The 17,019-nt window shown below is 39.2% G+C and overlaps 1 protein-coding gene across 1 annotated transcript in view; it reads right to left on the reverse strand.

Moving 5' to 3' along the window:
* LOC140196671 (TBC1 domain family member 14-like) overlaps nucleotides 1-17,019 on the reverse strand; it is a 77,392-nt gene that overhangs the window by 20,415 nt on the left and 39,958 nt on the right. The window contains exons 4-6 of the mRNA XM_072256270.1: nucleotides 4,443-4,561; nucleotides 2,664-2,746; nucleotides 324-441 (exon numbers count right to left, since the gene is read on the reverse strand). Coding sequence (XP_072112371.1) covers nucleotides 324-441; nucleotides 2,664-2,746; nucleotides 4,443-4,561 — 320 coding nt within the window. The remainder of the gene's footprint in view (nucleotides 1-323; nucleotides 442-2,663; nucleotides 2,747-4,442; nucleotides 4,562-17,019) is intronic.

Below are 17,019 nucleotides of genomic sequence, written 5' to 3' on the forward strand. Positions count from 1 at the left end.
TTCCTGTTTGTTCAAGACCACTTGCACTCGTTTTAGCATCTTTTACTTAGCCAAATGACATTTTCTCTATTCACACATGTAGATTGGCCAAGTACAACCATTAAACTGTGCCTGATAACAGCTTAGTTCATTTACAAAGAAGGGGAGATATTCAGGAAAAGGAAATGCACATCCAATTAGTGCTGATATCACATGAGAGTAAATACTAACTACAGGATTTTCTTCAAAGTATAATATCAATCCAATGCAAAAAGCTTAAAAAATATAAACACAAAAAAATTGTCTTTTTCTTACAATGTAGAATATTTGTTTCTCTCACTCACATAGTCTCCCAGTTGGGTAGGACTTCATTATTCCAGGTCATCACAGCATTACCGATGGTATCCTCCAGTTTACACCTGTCTTCCAACAGCTTCCTCCGCCGCTGGGCATCTTTTTGTTCTACAAAAGGAGAATACTCCAAGTTGAATATGGATTTCTGTGACCTGAAGACATTACAATCATAGGATATTCCATACTGCATCTCTGTGTATCTTGCCACTCCTCTTTAATTCAACCTCCACTACCAACCAGAGTTTAAGCGTCAACGAAAGCCCTACACCTATATTATATATTTATGGTTGACAATATTTAACTGCAGAAATTGAGTATGCATTACACGAACTTTAACAAGGTCTTTGATCAGATCCTGGATGGTAGGTTAGATCATATGGGATTTAGAGTGAAGTAGTGATTTGGATACAAAAATTGGCTTGGTGAAGACAGCAGAGAGTGGTGGTGAAGACAGCAGAGAGTCATAGTCATAGTTTATTCATCCCCGGGGAAATTGGTTTTCGTTACAGTTGCACCATAAATAATAAATAGTAACAGAACCATTAATAGTTAAATAGTAATATGTAAATTATGCCAGTAAATTAAGAAATAAGTCCAGGACTAGCCTATTGGCTCAGGGTGTCTGACCCTCCAAGGGAGGAGTTGTAAAGTTTGATGGCCACAGGCAGGAATGACTTCCTATGACGCTCTGTGTTGCATCTCGGTGGAATGAGTCTCTGGCTGAATGTACTCCTGTGCCCACCCAGTACATTATGTAGTGGATGGGAGACATTGACCAAGATGGCATGCAACTTGGGCAGCATCCTCTTTTCAGACACTACCGTGAGAGAGTCCAGTTCCATCCCCACAACATCACTGGCCTTACGAATGAGTTTGTTGACTCTGTTAGTGTCTGCTACCCTCAGCCTGCTGCCCCAGCACACAACAGCAAACATGATAGCACTGGCCACCACAGACTCGTAGAACATCCTCAGCATCGTCCAGCAGATGTTAAAGGACCTCAGTCTCCTCAGGAAATAGAAACGGCTCTTGGTGAAGCAGAGTGTGGTGGTGAAGGGATGTTTTTCAGATTGTATATCTGTGACCACTGATGTGCTTTGGGAATTGTTGCTGGGTCCACTGTTGTTTGACATTTTGATTAGTGATTTGGATAGAAATGTTGGTAACATGATTAATAATTTTGCAGATGACACCAAAATTGACAGCATAATGGACAGTGTGAATTTGTCCAAGGCCATAAAGGAGCCATATCAGTTAGGAAAGTGGACAAGGTGGTGAACACTACATATGGCATGCTTGCCTTTATCATTCAAGGAAATGAATACAGGAGTTGGGAACGTCATGTGGCAATTGTACAAAATATTGGAATATCACATGGAGTTCTGGTTCCCACTCTGCAGAAAAGTTGTGATTCAAGTAGAGAGTGTGCAGGAAAGATTCATGAGGGCCTATATTGGAGCGCTTGAATTATAACAAGAGATGGATGCACTGCATCTGTTTTCCCTTGTGGAAAGTAGACAGAGGTGAAATGAGAGAGGTATATAAAATCCTGGGAGACACAGAGAGGGCAGATAGCCAGAGTCCATTTGCCACGGTAGGGGCTACTAAAATTAGGGGGCAAAGGTTTAAGGTGAGAAGTAGGTGGTCTAAATTTTTCCACACAGTTGTTATTATCTTGGACAAGCTGCCAGAGGTGGAAGAGGAGGCACAATTAGTAATATTTAAGAGACATCTGGAAAAGTACTTGAATGAACAGAATGTAGAAGGATATGGAATTCATACAGGCAGGTGGGATTAGTATAGATAGGTATAATGGTCAGCACCGACACTATAGCCCAAAGGGCCCGTTTCTATACTGCACAACTCTGTGCTTCTGTGAAAATGGTCAGCTACATATCTCACATCTGAACAAAAACAAATAAATCAGAGTTAGACACATGGTCTCGAGCCTGCTCCTTCATTGAAGATTACAGCTGATCTGATCTTGACCTCAGCTCTAACTCACTGTTCATTCGACATAGGCTTGATTCTCTTCTATCTAAGCAGTTTTATTTTCTGTTGTCATTTGGTAGAAAATAATCTTCTGGTTCCTATCAGGCTAAGTACATTAAAATTATACGCTATTTTGTTTTTGAAACCAGCTTAGCTCTACTTTCAAAGAAAAGAAACATATGGGAAATGTAAGTAAGATGAGATGGTGGGAACTGGAAGGGAAAACAAAACTGGTAAGAAAACTCTAATAAGAGCAGAGCTGCACTATATTGTTAAAAAAACTCAATACTAAGATACCATTTACTGACATTATATCAATGCAACAAGTTGTATTTAACCTCGTTTTTTCACTTGAGCCACCATCTCTGCATACTGCTGCCTATGCTTTTCAGCTTCTTCGGCTGGTTTTGCAGGGAGATTTCTGAGGAGAAATCGAAGCATTTATTAATTTCCTGACTTTGGCAACAGCTCAAACTACAAAAGAGTTCACAGGTCTAAAATATACAAAATAACTGTTCAATGATATGACTAATTCAGCCAAGTAACAGACCCTAGGGATACTGTACACCAAAAATTGCTCTGCTATTCCAGCATAATCTCAGCATTTTCTCAGTATAATGCCAATTTGGATGTTGGTTGAACGTAGCAATGTTCTGTTCTGGGCTTATTTTAATTTCACTTAAATTCATTCAACCCTCTTCGATAACAAGCTGCAATACCAACCTAGAGTGCACACTCAGCTTCTCCAGTTGGTCTTGAATTAGTGATCATCTCTTTCCTAATCCTTTAGGTCTACAAAAAGTTTCCTCCTAGTTAAGGCTGTAACAGCTACTCATTCTCCAACTTGCCTTTCTGTCACATCCTACACAAATTTAGACAGAAGATATTCTAGATTTAGGCTAAAACCATTCCAGTGGGCGTTGCTCTTCAATATCTGACGTTGTTCAAAGAATTTAGCAAGAACTTCTTTCCAAATGCATTATTCACACGGAGACAATTTATGGGATTTTAATCACCAGTTGAAAATTGATCAATTTTTCACACACTAGGGATCAATCTGAGTTTCTCTTATTTTGTATGACTCAGTGTCAGCCTCAGTCATGACTTTCCCAAGTTATTTAGCATAAAAGTTAGCATTTCTCCCCTGCTCACACCTATTGATATCATTGAGTCCTCACTGGAAACTAACAAACTGTGTTATAGAATCAACATACACCTACAGCAGAGGGAAAGGGTATTTGGCAAATCATGTCCTTGCTGTCTCTCTCCACCCAAGTCTCAAAGATCCAAATGTACAATTTTCTTTGCAATATATTTATCCAAGTCCCTTGTTAAGGTCACAATGTAATTGATTTCCACCACATCTGCAGGTAGAACATTTCAGATTCCAAACACAACATAAAAAAGTTGTTCCTCATGTCATTTTTAGTTCTCTCTAATTTTATGCCGATGACTTCTGTATCTTGATCCATCCAATAACCAACTTCTATTTTATGCAGACCATCATCATTTATATTTTATCAAATATCCTTACAGCCTTTTCCAAATTAAGTAGTTCATACCACACAAATCTATCCTTGTAACTATAATTTCTTGTGAATATACTCCAGGATGGTTAACCATGGGACTATCATAGCTACTCACCCACACCTACATACAGATACTGGCAACTATAATCAAAGTTTTGTATCGTTCTCAAATAGATTTACTAATTCTGTCTCTAGTCACTATGTACGATATAACAAAATAGAGCTTGGCCCATAGTATTTTATATTAATATGCACTGAATTTTCAATGACAACAGATAACTTGACTTTTAATCTCAAGGAACTTAACATTCACCTCATAGCCATGAGGAGGTAGAAAAACAGATTCACAGATAACCTTTGTTGCAGAGTTTTCAAGTAATGTCAAATCAGATTGATCAGCTAATAGAAGTATATAGAAAATGCAATTTACCATCAAGTCAGAAAATATGAATCATTTGTAATTTAATTCTACCTCATTTCTATTGCATAGATGAGGCACAACAGGAGAACCAAGTATTTTGGGGTGTACAAGCTCGTTTGTGACAAAAAAAAAGGTTAAATAATAAGAAAATAGTGCTTAATACTTACGCTGGCCTGTCCTCAAGAATTAGTGCTGTTGTGGAAAGGGGTTCAAAGTCGAGATTTTTCCTTACACATTGATTAGGAGAGGGGGACTTCTGGGCTCTCCTTGATCCTTCTTCATATTCCTGTAAGGACAGATAATTTACTTTTATTTCCAAGCCTACTAACTAACTGTAAAATTGTATGGATAATGAAATACACACAGGCTTCAAATCAAACAGATTTTGATGAAGTAGCAGAAAGACTGAAGATTGACTTCTCCATTTTTGGCTTCTGCATCCTTGATTTACACCACTGTCAACACTCAAAACATTAGAAGCCTTTCACTAAACTCTCCCCTCAAAAATGCCACTTCATATTCTAACTATTTTAGTTTACATGACAGGAAAATACCCACCAGCAACTCCCCACGGTGAAGTCTGGGAATTGCATACCACAAGCCATTAATTCCTACTGGGCAAAAGATAATTCTGGCACATACACAAATAATTGAAAGCAGCTGGATGGGTAAAGTAAGATTCAAGATTTTACAAGACTGTCCTGCTCAACCCTGCACCTCACTTCACCATCACTGGTTGAGTCTCTATGGCAAAGCCTTCAAGCTCTAGGATACAAACACATCTTTAACTTCAAAGATGTTGCTTAAAAATTTCATTAAAACTTCTCATACAGTTTGTTATCAAATTCTGTTACCTAATATTTTTGTGAGATGTGCAAGTCTAAAGAGGGAAATTAGATTTTCTAAAGGCAAAGCATCATTATTTACATACCAATTTTTTAATATAAATTTAGTCCGGCTACTTGTACAGTTCTTTTGGCAGAATTTGGGCTAAACACACAAGATTATGGGACATTGCATGTAGCTTAAGTTATGCTTCAGTGATTCTTCTCAATGCAAATAGAGTTTTAAATAGATTTTACTATAATTCATCAATTATGGGACTGCCTATTCTACAGCAGTTTGATGAATTGCTTTTAATAAATAACTTGCACTTTTAACAAATAACTTGGAGCAATTTAAAAATAGGTTAATTTTAGGTGGTAGACAGAATTAGTCAACATTGTTTCCAGCCCTTTATTGATCGACGTCGACCACAGAAGGTACACCCTAGCTGTCTATGTCAAAGCTGATACACAAGCCAGGGCAGTACCACATGGAGAACAAGCTGTTGCCCATGCAGCAGGCTTCCACTCTCCACATAGCTGGTGAATTCAAAAGGAATGACAGAAACTGAAACAGTTTGGCACCAGTGGCATTGAAGGAGTTGCCAGTCAGTGTTGAACTCAATGTAGGACTGCCTTAGGGACTCCAGCTCCAGATTTTTCCTTGGGGATTACTCCTGAAGTCTGAAGTAGGTATAGCCATAAGGCAGCAGAGGTTTGAGATCTGTTTTCCTTCTCCTAGATGGGTTGCCAACCATGGCTGATGAGCCCCATCTGCCCAAAGTGAGTGGTTTTAAGGTGCCTTTCACCCTTCTCTTATTAGTAGGAATTGTTCCTCCAGGTTAATAGCCAAGCCATATGTGAAGTCCAGGAGCTGGACTTGGCAGTCAGAGGCCATTTGAGGCACATGCCATTGAGTGCATTTAATAGGTAGTGGGAGCTTATCCCCACCCATCCACTGCTCTGCCCCCCGACTATGACAACCTTAAGGAACCTCAAAATAGTTTATATACATCAAAATGCAACTCAAATTAATAAATCAAATAATTGAGTTTACCATTGGCAGCAGAATGATTCACTACACAAGGCTGATGTCTTGGAGCTTCAACAGTCAGGGTTTGATCCTGATCTCTGGTGCTGTGCATGATTTGTACATTTTTTCCCTGTGATCACATAGGGTCTGCCCCGTGCCCATCTTTGCCATATGCCAAAGGCATGCTAAATAGTGGGTTAACTGGCTACTGCAGTGTAGATATGTTTTAGGAGAATCAAAGTGATATTGATGGGTATGTGGAACAGGTTAGACTACAGCGAAATAAATGGGAGGATGAGATTTCCGAGACAACATGGATTTGATGTGCTGTACTGAAAGAAAATGAGAAACCCAAAACTATGAGGAATTTGGTGAGGGGGAGTTGGGCAACATTTTTCAAAACAGGTGCATACACCAGAATTGCTTATAATGTAAAAAAAAATGCTTAACAGTTTCAGAAAGACCAGTAGTCTGTACTACCAAACATTGTTCTGTGATGTCTTAAAATAGAGCATGTTTATTTCAACGTTATTCTCAGATTCACAAAAAAGCAAGAGATTGGCAATGGTAAATCACCTTAGGAGGCTTATGAGGCAATTTTGTCAGCAGTGGAACAATAAAAATGTTGCAAGGTAAGATTGGTTATTGTAATTTAACATGTCACAGGAAATGAAATGCAGAAGTAGAAAAAGACGAAATTGAAGAATGAGATAAGATTTGGTAACAAAAATTAAGGGCAATAGAGTTATCAACCTGAATTTCCAAAAGTGATTAACTTAATGAATTCTCAGATGAAATGAGAACATTTAAACCAGATTTTCTCAAACTCTGAATGAAATATAGCTGCTGCTGTGCCTTCTTTGTAGCTGCATCGATATGCTGGGCCCAGGATAGATCCTGAGAGATGATGGGACCCAGGAACTTGAAATTGCTCACCCTTTCCACTTCTGACCCCTCTACAAGGGCAGGAGTGTGTTCCCTCATCTTACCCTTTCTGAAGTCCACAATCAGTTCTTTTGTCTTACTGACATTGAGCACAAAATTGTTGCTGTGACACCACTCAACTAGCTGATACATTATCATTCCCATTCTCCTTTGCGTCACCATCTGAAATTCTACCAACAATAGCTGTGTCATCAGCAAATTTATAGATGCCATTTGAGCTGTGTCAAGCCACACAGTCATTGGTGTAGAGAGAGTAGAACAGTAGTATAAGCACACATCCCTGAGATGCATTTGTCAGCGAGGTAGAGATATTATTAACGATCTTCACAGACTATGGCCTTCAGGTTAGGAAGCTGATGATCTGTTTGCAAAGAGAGGTACAAGGCTTTGGCACTTTTCAATCAGAACTGTAGGAATGATTGCGCTAAACGCTGAGCTGTAGTCAATAAGCAGCACCCTAACATAAGTATTACCACCGTCCAAGTGATTCACGACCGTGTGAAGAGCCAATGAGATCACATCAGCTGCGGACCTATTGTAGCGATAGGCAAATTGCAGTGGGTCCAGATCCTTGCTGAGATAGGAGTTAATTCTAGCCATAAACCAACCTCTCAAAGCACTTCTGTTACTGATTGATAGATGATTGGTAGCTCACACTACTCTTCTTGGGCACTGGTAGATTGTTGCCCTTTTGAAGTAGATGGGAACATCCAACTGTAGTCATGAGAGATTAAAAATTTCTTTGAACACACCCACCAGCTGGTTGGTACAGGTTTTCAGAACCGCACTAGATACTCCATCGTGGCCTGTTGCCTTGCAAGGGTTCACCACCCTGAGAGACAATCTGATGTCGGCCTCCAAGACAAGATCACGGGGATCAAGCTGAGGAGAGTAGCTAGAAGTGCAAGGCATAGTAAATGACATACTGGTTTGGAGATATGGAGTGGAACTGATAAAGTGTAAGTACAAATATTGCTCTCTACCACCGAGTTCATCAGCAGTAAACATTACCAGCTCTGATCCAGTAATCTGCACCATTGTTAAGGGATCAGCAATTTTGAATCTGAAAACAGGATTTGAAAAGATATTTTAGTGTTTACATCCTAAGTCATGGCTTAAACATGGTGTTATTTCTATTACTGAAATTTAAAGATTACTCTGCAAAATAACAAATCAGAAGTTAATACAGTAAAACTGACTAAAAGGCAGAGGTACTTCTGTGTATTCTTCAAGAATTGCTGAGAAGTATGGCTCCTTGGTTTGTAACTATGACTACAAATTATAGCTTTAGACTACAGTTGGCCCTTGGTATCCGCCGATCGAAAATATTTTAAAAAAATTCCAGAAAGTTCCAAAAAGCACTACGCTGAATCCACGTGAATGAAGTGATGTGTGTAGGAATGCGCTGCTGTAGCCTCCCACCATTTCACAGATCCTCAGTCTCTCTCCAGCGCTCATTGTTTGAGCATTGTTCGCCTTGCATCTCATTTGTTCGCTACTTGTGTTGTGAGCGAGAGGAAGGAGTTTAGGGCTAGTAAGGGATGGCTGGCTGGCTGTGTAAAGCACTACAGCCTCAAGAACTTAAAGATTACGGGAGAATCGGCATCGGCTGATGCCGAGGCAGCATCAGGGTTCCCAGAAGAGCTACGATGGTTACGTCTGTACTGAACATGTACAGACTTTTTTCTTGTCATTATTCCCTAAACAATACAGTATAACAACTATTTACATAGCATTTACATTGTATTAGGTATTATAAGTAATTTAGAGATGATTTAAAGTATACGGCAGGATGTGCGTAGGTTATATGCAAACACAGGTCGACCTTCACTAATCCGGCACCATCGGGACCCGAGGAGTGCCGGATTCATGAAAATGCCGGATTACAGAAGGATCACATTAAGCAATAGCTAACCGCCTCATCATGCCTGTAAAATATCATGTAAATCAGTATAAGTTAGATAATAATGAAACAGAAATATTAAATGAGTAGCAAGTGAAATTTTAATAAAGTAATATAATGTGCAGGCACAGATAAAATAAAGGGTACAGGTAAATGTACAGGAATTAATTTGTACAGAAAAGTTGAACACTTTTGCTTCTAAAGTGAGACTTTTAATATACCTTCAGGCAAAGTTACATGTCTGCAAGTGTGGGGTTGTCAGGATCATCAACATCTTCATTTTGAAAATGAGTGAAGCAGCAGGAACGGGTGCTGAAACTGGTTGGTGGCAGCACATCTGGGTGAGCAGAAGTTGATGGCACTGGATTTTGAAGTATTAGCTCCCCTGTTGCACTTTTTCTAGTAATTTTTTGAACATATCCTCCCAGGTAAGCTGTTACGTATATTTCAGTCTCTCTCTGATTAGCTTATCCTGCAGCATATAAACACTCATTATTTCTTGCTCCATTATAAAACTTTGTTGCTCTAATCCTTTCAGCAATTCATCTGTCAACTTAATTACCCTGTCAATAGAAAGTCTCTCTGCTACAACTTCCTCATCTTCATTACTGCTTTCTCCTCCAATATCTTCCTTTTCTGGATGTACAACCATCTGCACAATTTCCGAGTCAGTATAATGATGAACAGTAGGCTCATCCTCATCTATATTCATCCATTCTTCAACACTGTCATCATTGAACCTTGATGCAAGATCCTTGGCAGCAGGATTAGTTAGCTCTTATCACGTATAATCTGTTTTTCCTTGGAAACTCTAAAGCCTGTAAAGTCATTCCCAGTGTCTTCACCAGGTGCAGACTCAAACATTGAACCTGGCCATAATCTATGCCAACCATTCTTCAGTGTGGATGGCCCTACAGACCTCCAAGCATTAGCAACACAGTAAATCATCTCTTTCATATTAAAATCCTTTATAAATTCCTTTACCGGTCTGCCAGCATTAACTGCACTCAAAAGGCGCCTCATAAATGAAACGATACTTCGACTTGAGAGAACGTAATATGCCATTGCCCAGGGGTTGAATTAATGACGTACAGTTAGGTAGCAGGAAGATACTGAAAACTTTTTTTTACCAGGAGTTCTGCTTTCGGGTGTGCTGAACAGTTGTCTAAAACAAGCATTTTCTTACAGTTGTGCTGCAGGCCAACAGAGTCACAGTGAGCTCGTGCTTCGGGAATGAAATAATTTTCAAACCATTCTAGTGTGATGCTAGTTGTAATCCATCCATTTTTGTTAGCACAGTAAATTAACAGGAAACTGCACCATACCTTTGAAGGCCCTGGGACGTAAACTTTTGCCAATGACCGGTAACTTACATCTGTGGGTTCCTGCAACATTAGAGTAGCCTAGCAAAGTCACACGATCTCTCAATGCCTTATACCCTGTTGGCAATTCTGCATCTGCTGTTGCTGGCGTTCCTCTTGGTGTACATCTCCAATACAAAGCAGTCTCATCAGCATTGTACACCTGCTCCGGGGTTAATTTTTCATCGCAGACTAACTTAGCGAACTCATCAACAAACTCTGCTGCTGCTTCCTTGTCTGCTGAACGTTTTTCCCCACGCACTGCACAAAACTGTGAGCCGTGACGCTGCTTGAACCGATGAAGCCAGCCTTCAGTATAGTCACACTCATAATCTAGTCCTAGTTCTTCATGAAACACTTTTGCTTGTTCCTTCACCATATCTCCAGATAGTTCAACACCTTCACTTACACGAAGGTTAAACCACGTTATCAGTACTTTATCTAGTTCCGAACATCTTCCGTCTTTCATTGTTTTTCTTATACACATTTGTTTCTTTAAGCCACTATCAGCAAAAAAATGTAGTTTCTCTTTCTGTTTCTTTATATCGTACACTGTGGAAGAGCCAATGTTGTAACACTCGCACAAGCTTTTCACCGATACACCACTGTCCAGTTTTTTCAAGAATTCAACCTTATTTTTAATGGATAATGTGCGGTGTTTTCGCTTCTCAGCATGAGGTGCATTTCCTTTACCCACTGGGGCCATAATTGGGGCCAAAAAAAGAGCAAATGATATTAATAAATGCAGGAAAACAAGCAGGAATCGCCTGTCTGTGCTTATAAGAGCGGGCCAACACGTGAACAGATCTAGCGCAACCAAAACAATGTGCAACAGATTGGTACGGTGGCCCAGGAAATTTGAAATTACAGTTGCGCGGAAAATTTGAAATCAGTGCCAGATTATTGAACGTGCCGGATTACAAGTAGTTGAATTAGTGAAGGTCGACCTGTACTACGTCATTTTATATAAGGGACTTGAGCATCCGCAGATTTTGGTACCCGCAAGGGGTTCTGGAACCAATCTCCCACCGATACTGAGGGATGACTGTATATTGAATGTCTATTGTAATACTCAACAGATTTAAATTACATGAACTGTCAATGGCATTGAACATTGCGAACTAAATAGGTGTTACCAGCTACCTGAAGACTTCCAGACTCACATTGAGAAATATTACCAAGTACAGGTTGAGTACTCCTTATCCAAAATGCTTGGGGCCAGAAGTGTTTTAGATTTTTTTGGATTTTGGAATATATGAGATATCTTGGGATTGCCATTGTTCCAACCCTGAATCTACGTGCTATCAGTAAGCAGTCTTTGTCTTACGCATGTTCACACACATGCGCTTACAGTAAAATGACATACAATATAATGAAAATAAGTGTGCACGGTAACAAAAGCAACACAGCAGCATCCGGAGAATATCTGAATCCGCTGTTAAACAATGACAACAATAGCAGTCTTTCAGTCTCCACATACAATGCCACGTTTTGATTAAAAGGTTACAATACACGTTATTTCTATACTCTATATACGGATTATAGTTAGTAAACTGTGGCCATACTATGTTGACACTGAAAGCATGGTGACACTTGCAGACTGCCTGCAATAAATTTTCAAGACTGTGTTGGGCATTGACACAAACGGCAGATTTCATTGTATTATACAATGTGACAAATAAAGCTGATCAATCTGCATCTTTAACCCGAGCATTCAGAGCAATGTGGCCAGTAGGGTTGATTACAATGGAATTAATTATTATTTCTTAGTGAATAACCACACAGCCATCTGGTTCACACATACCTTTAAAAGAACCCTGAAATGGCAGCAACCCAAGAAATTTTCTCAATCTATTTTAGAATCTACAGTATATATCATGTTGCAATGACTCGTTGTATATAGACAAATCAACATTTAATGCTTTTCTTTCAATATTTTCTTATTTAAGCTACAGTTTTATAATTTCTTGCCTTTCTGCAGCTTTTCTATTAATCAATGTATTCATTTGTTGTATTAATTCACTGCACAGAATGTCTTCCACTTTACTTTTTATAGCATTCAGAAAGGATGCATTTCATTAAATAGAATCCAATTAAACAGATTAGTAGATTAGCCAAAATGAACACTTAAATATGACAAAAGTGAAGAGTGAAAGTAGAACCAAAAAGATCCAAGTGGGAACCAAATACACGATCTCCTTAGAAATATGTTTGATTGCAGTGAGAAAATGGAATCAATTTTATAAGTCCGGGTGTGACCTATGGAAGGCTTCTAAGAGCGAGAAAGCAATTCCAAGTGAAGTTGGAAACAGAAACAGATGCACGTCAGCTCTGGCAGGATTTGCAGGTCATTATTTCCTGCAAGGCAAAACCTGTCATAAGTGCCTGTGATGCTTCACTCCCAGATGATCTGAACACCTTTTAAACATGCTTTGAAAGGGAGAATAAAACTACATCTATGTGAATCTCTGCAGTATCTGGCAACACTATATCTGTCTCAGAGGCCAACATCAGAACATCTTCAAGAGGGTGAACCCTTGCAAGGTGCCAGGCTCCAATGCTGTACCTGGTAGGGCACTGAAAACCTGTGCTGACCAATTGGCGGGAGTGTTCAAGGACATGCTTAATCTCTGACTGCTGCAGTCGGTGTTTCCCACCTGCTTGCCAAGGACATCAATCCTATTAATACCCAAATAGTGCAGGGAGAGCTACCTCAACTACTTTCACCCAGTTGCACTCATCTACTGTGATGAAGTGTTTCGAGAGGTTGGTCATGGCTAGAATTAACTCCAAGAACCTGGACCTACTGCCACAATAAGTCTACAGCTGATGCAATCTCACTGACTCTACACTTGGCCTTTGACCACCTGGACAAAAGCAAAACCTACACCAAGATGCTTACACTTCCTCCCTCACCACCATTCAGGGCCTCAGACAGTCCTTCCAGATGAGGCAACACTTCACCCGTGAGCTGACTGGGGTGATATACTGCGTCCGGTGCTCCCGATGTGGCCTTTTATATATTGGCGAGACCCGACGCAGACTGGGAGACCGCTTTGCTGAACACCTACGCTCTGTCCGCCAGAGAAAGCAGGATCTTCCAGTGGCCACACATTTTAATTCCACATCCCATTCCCATTCTGACATGTCTATCCACGGCCTCCTCTACTGTAAAGATGAAGCCACACTCAGGTTGGAGGAACAACACCTTATATTCCGTCTGGGTAGCCTCCAATCTGATGGCATGAACATTGACTTCTCTAACTTCCGTTAATGCCCCACCTACCCTTCGTACCCCATCCGTTATTTATTTATTATCATTAATTTTTTTTTTCTCTCTCTCTTTTTCTCCCTCTGTCCCTCTCACTATACTCCTTTCCCATCGTCTGGGCTTCCCCCTCCCTCTTACTTTCTCCCTAAGCCTCCCATCCCATGATCCTCTCATATCCCTTTTGCCAATCAACTGTCCAGCTCTTGGCTCCATCCCTCCCCCTCCTGTCTTCTCCTATCATTTTGGATCTCCCCCTCCCCCTCCCAAATCTCTTACTAGCTCTTCTTTCAGTTAGTCCTGACGAAGGGTCTCGGCCCAAAACGTCGACTGTACCTCTTCCTATAGATGCTCCCTGGCCTGCTGTGTTCACCAGCAATTTTTATGTGGATTGCTTCAAGCTGCTTTTTGTTGATTACAATGCAGTATTCATCACTATAATCCTCTCAGCACTAACCAATAAACTTCAAAACCTGGCCCTCTGTAACTCCCTCCGAAAGTGGGTCCTTTGACTACAGTCAATACAGATCGAAATAGCATCTTCTCCTCGATGACAATCAACACCGGTGCACTTCAAGAATGAGTGCTCTGCCTATTGCTTGACTCTCTCCACAACCATGACTATATGGCACAACTCAAACATAATCTATAAATTTGCAGATGACACAACTGTTGTCGGCAGAATCTCAGATAGTGAGGATGAGGCATATAGGAATCAGGTAGATCGTCTGGTTGTCTGGGTGTTGTAATGTTCCTGCACTCAGTGTCAGTAAGACCAAGGAATTGATTGTAGACTTCAGGAAAGGGAAGTCAAGGGAACACACAACAGTCCTCATCAAGGGGTCAGCAGTGGAAAGAATGACTGAGCAGTTTCAAGTACCTGGGTGACAACAGTTCTAAACAGTTCTATCCTGGGTCCACTATACAAAAGAGGGCACCCCAGCAGCTATGTTTTATTAGTTTGAGGAAATTTGGTACGTCACCAAAGACACCATCAAATTTCTGCAGATGTACAATGGAGGGCAATAAGACCCCCACCACTTCTCATTCTTATCATCAGATAAGTGGTGCAGGAGCCTGAAGACAGGCAACCTTTTAGAAACAGCTTCTTCTCCTTCGTCATCAGAATTCGGAACACAGTGAACCCATGAACACTACCTTACTATTTTTTGCACTATTTATTGTTTTAAATATTTATTAAAATTTTCTAAATTGCAATTACTGCACAAATTTCAGTGATAATAAACCTGATTCTGAAGATAGCAATGCTGTAATTATGAAACTGACAACTTGGTCAATTCTGGTAAATTCATGTGGCATGAAATGGATTACTCCTTTTTTTGAAAAAGGCACAGAATTTACATCTGAAGATGTATCTTGAAATATTTACTAAAAAAATGCTAAACTGAAAGAGAATTAAATATTGTACTCAAGCACAATTTGCTAGAGTTCCCAAAGGCGTGTTTTTTTGTAAATGGGGTTGTGAGCCTCAAGTCTTACACAAGAATAGCCTACAATCGTAAAAATGCGTAAATTCTCAGAATGGTGCCATATTGCTAACATTATGATCAATTCTTACGTCTCTAGTTAAAGGATAACTCTATAACAAAGATAAAAGATTCGAATTAATTTAGTTTGGGAATACAAAAAGGCTTCTTGATAAGAATTCAAGAACATTAGTGCCCAATCATTTTACAGCCAACAAATATCTTGTGCAGAGAGAGTAGTCCACCATCTACCATGATCACTGAAACAATTATTGTACTGACAGGGTTACCTAAACATAAGAATCTAAGGCCATCAGTTCCATTAGTTTCATATTGCACAATACATTTACACACTCTGCTATTTAATGAGATACACTGTAAGATGTTAATAGTTGCATCTGTGTGCATCTGTCCAATGCAAACGCAAAGTTGCATATAGATTGCTCTATGAATGCTCACAAAATAAGTCTCAGGGTAATATATGGTGACATTTATGTACATTGAAAATAGATTTACTTTGAACTTTGAATGTTCTTGAATTTTGAATTTTCTTTGAATTTTTTTTGTGATATCACTCTGGAGGAATATTGTATCATTCCTTAATGCATGAATTTCTAAATGACAATAAATGAGGCCTAGTGTCCTCATAATCGAATCTAAAATAATCTAATTAGAAGTAAAAACACAGTAATTGCAATTCTTTAAGCCTTGTTCCTAGAACAAACTACTGGCCATTTCCTTTCAAATACTTCCTATCTCAGCAATAGCAAAACAACTGAAAGATAGTGATGTTTATTTGTGACAACCACCAGTACTGATTTATGGTCATATTTAATCTTCAGTACAACCGACTTTGATCAGTCACAAGAGGTCACGTTCCCTTGACAAAACACAGTGACCACAACTAATATTTTCTAATAACTGATATTATCCAGGACATGTTCCAAAACATTAAATCAATCAAAAATGACCCTACTCAGTACAACTGAAAATACAGACATTTCTAATGAAAACATGTGTCACTCAAATGTATTTAATCACAGTTGACCAAATAATAATACGTCAATGTAACTGAAATATTCATGCCAGATCCCCTTTTGAGTAACATTGATATTTTCCCTTAGCTGCATAGTATTCAGTACTTTTATTATAACTTTATTGTTGTGTATGTGTACTGATAAATGCATACAAGTAAATAAATCGTCTCACTCAGCTGTCAAGCACAAATGCATGTGAGATCTACTTTAGTAATCTAATTTCCATTCTACCATGTAGTTTCGAAATGTATGCAAATCAACATACTTTAAATAAACCACCCGGTTCTTTTTATATCATCTCCCTTTACTTTCTTATTCATACAATACTGCTCCATGGTGCAAAAAACAATGTCAACCCAACTATTAAACCTATCTGATTTTCCCTTTAGGCAGCAAATTTCTCATGCTCACTGAAGCATTGAAATTTTTAAAAATATATTATTTGGTGGTGATAGTGTACAAACCCTCTGCTAAAATCAATGCTGAAAAATATTAAATCATCCCAACGTGGAGATAGTTTTTTTTTTCCTGAACTTGAACTAAAATATGACGCAAAGTAACACGGCGAATCAACATGTACACTTGAATAATGACTGGCTTTCAATACAAAGAAAATGCATCGTCTCTTGCTGAAAACATTTGGATTAAAAAAAGATTCACCCCTGCAAAATTTGACAATGATCCTCAGCTTATAATATTTCAACAAAATTTGAGTGACGTTAGTTTTTGTGCAAAACAAAGATTCCTTTCCCCATGGAAGCACGAAGAACATTGTAGAACAGGTTACAGATCCTTCATGAAAACAGTGCTAGTTATAGCGTAATTCACAAATACATTGTGTGCCAAGCAGACAAAGAAAAGACTGCATCAATAAAAATACCGAGGT

Source organism: Mobula birostris, chromosome 4, assembly GCF_030028105.1.
Source record: "Mobula birostris isolate sMobBir1 chromosome 4, sMobBir1.hap1, whole genome shotgun sequence".
In the NCBI taxonomy this organism is placed as follows: domain Eukaryota; kingdom Metazoa; phylum Chordata; class Chondrichthyes; order Myliobatiformes; family Myliobatidae; genus Mobula; species Mobula birostris.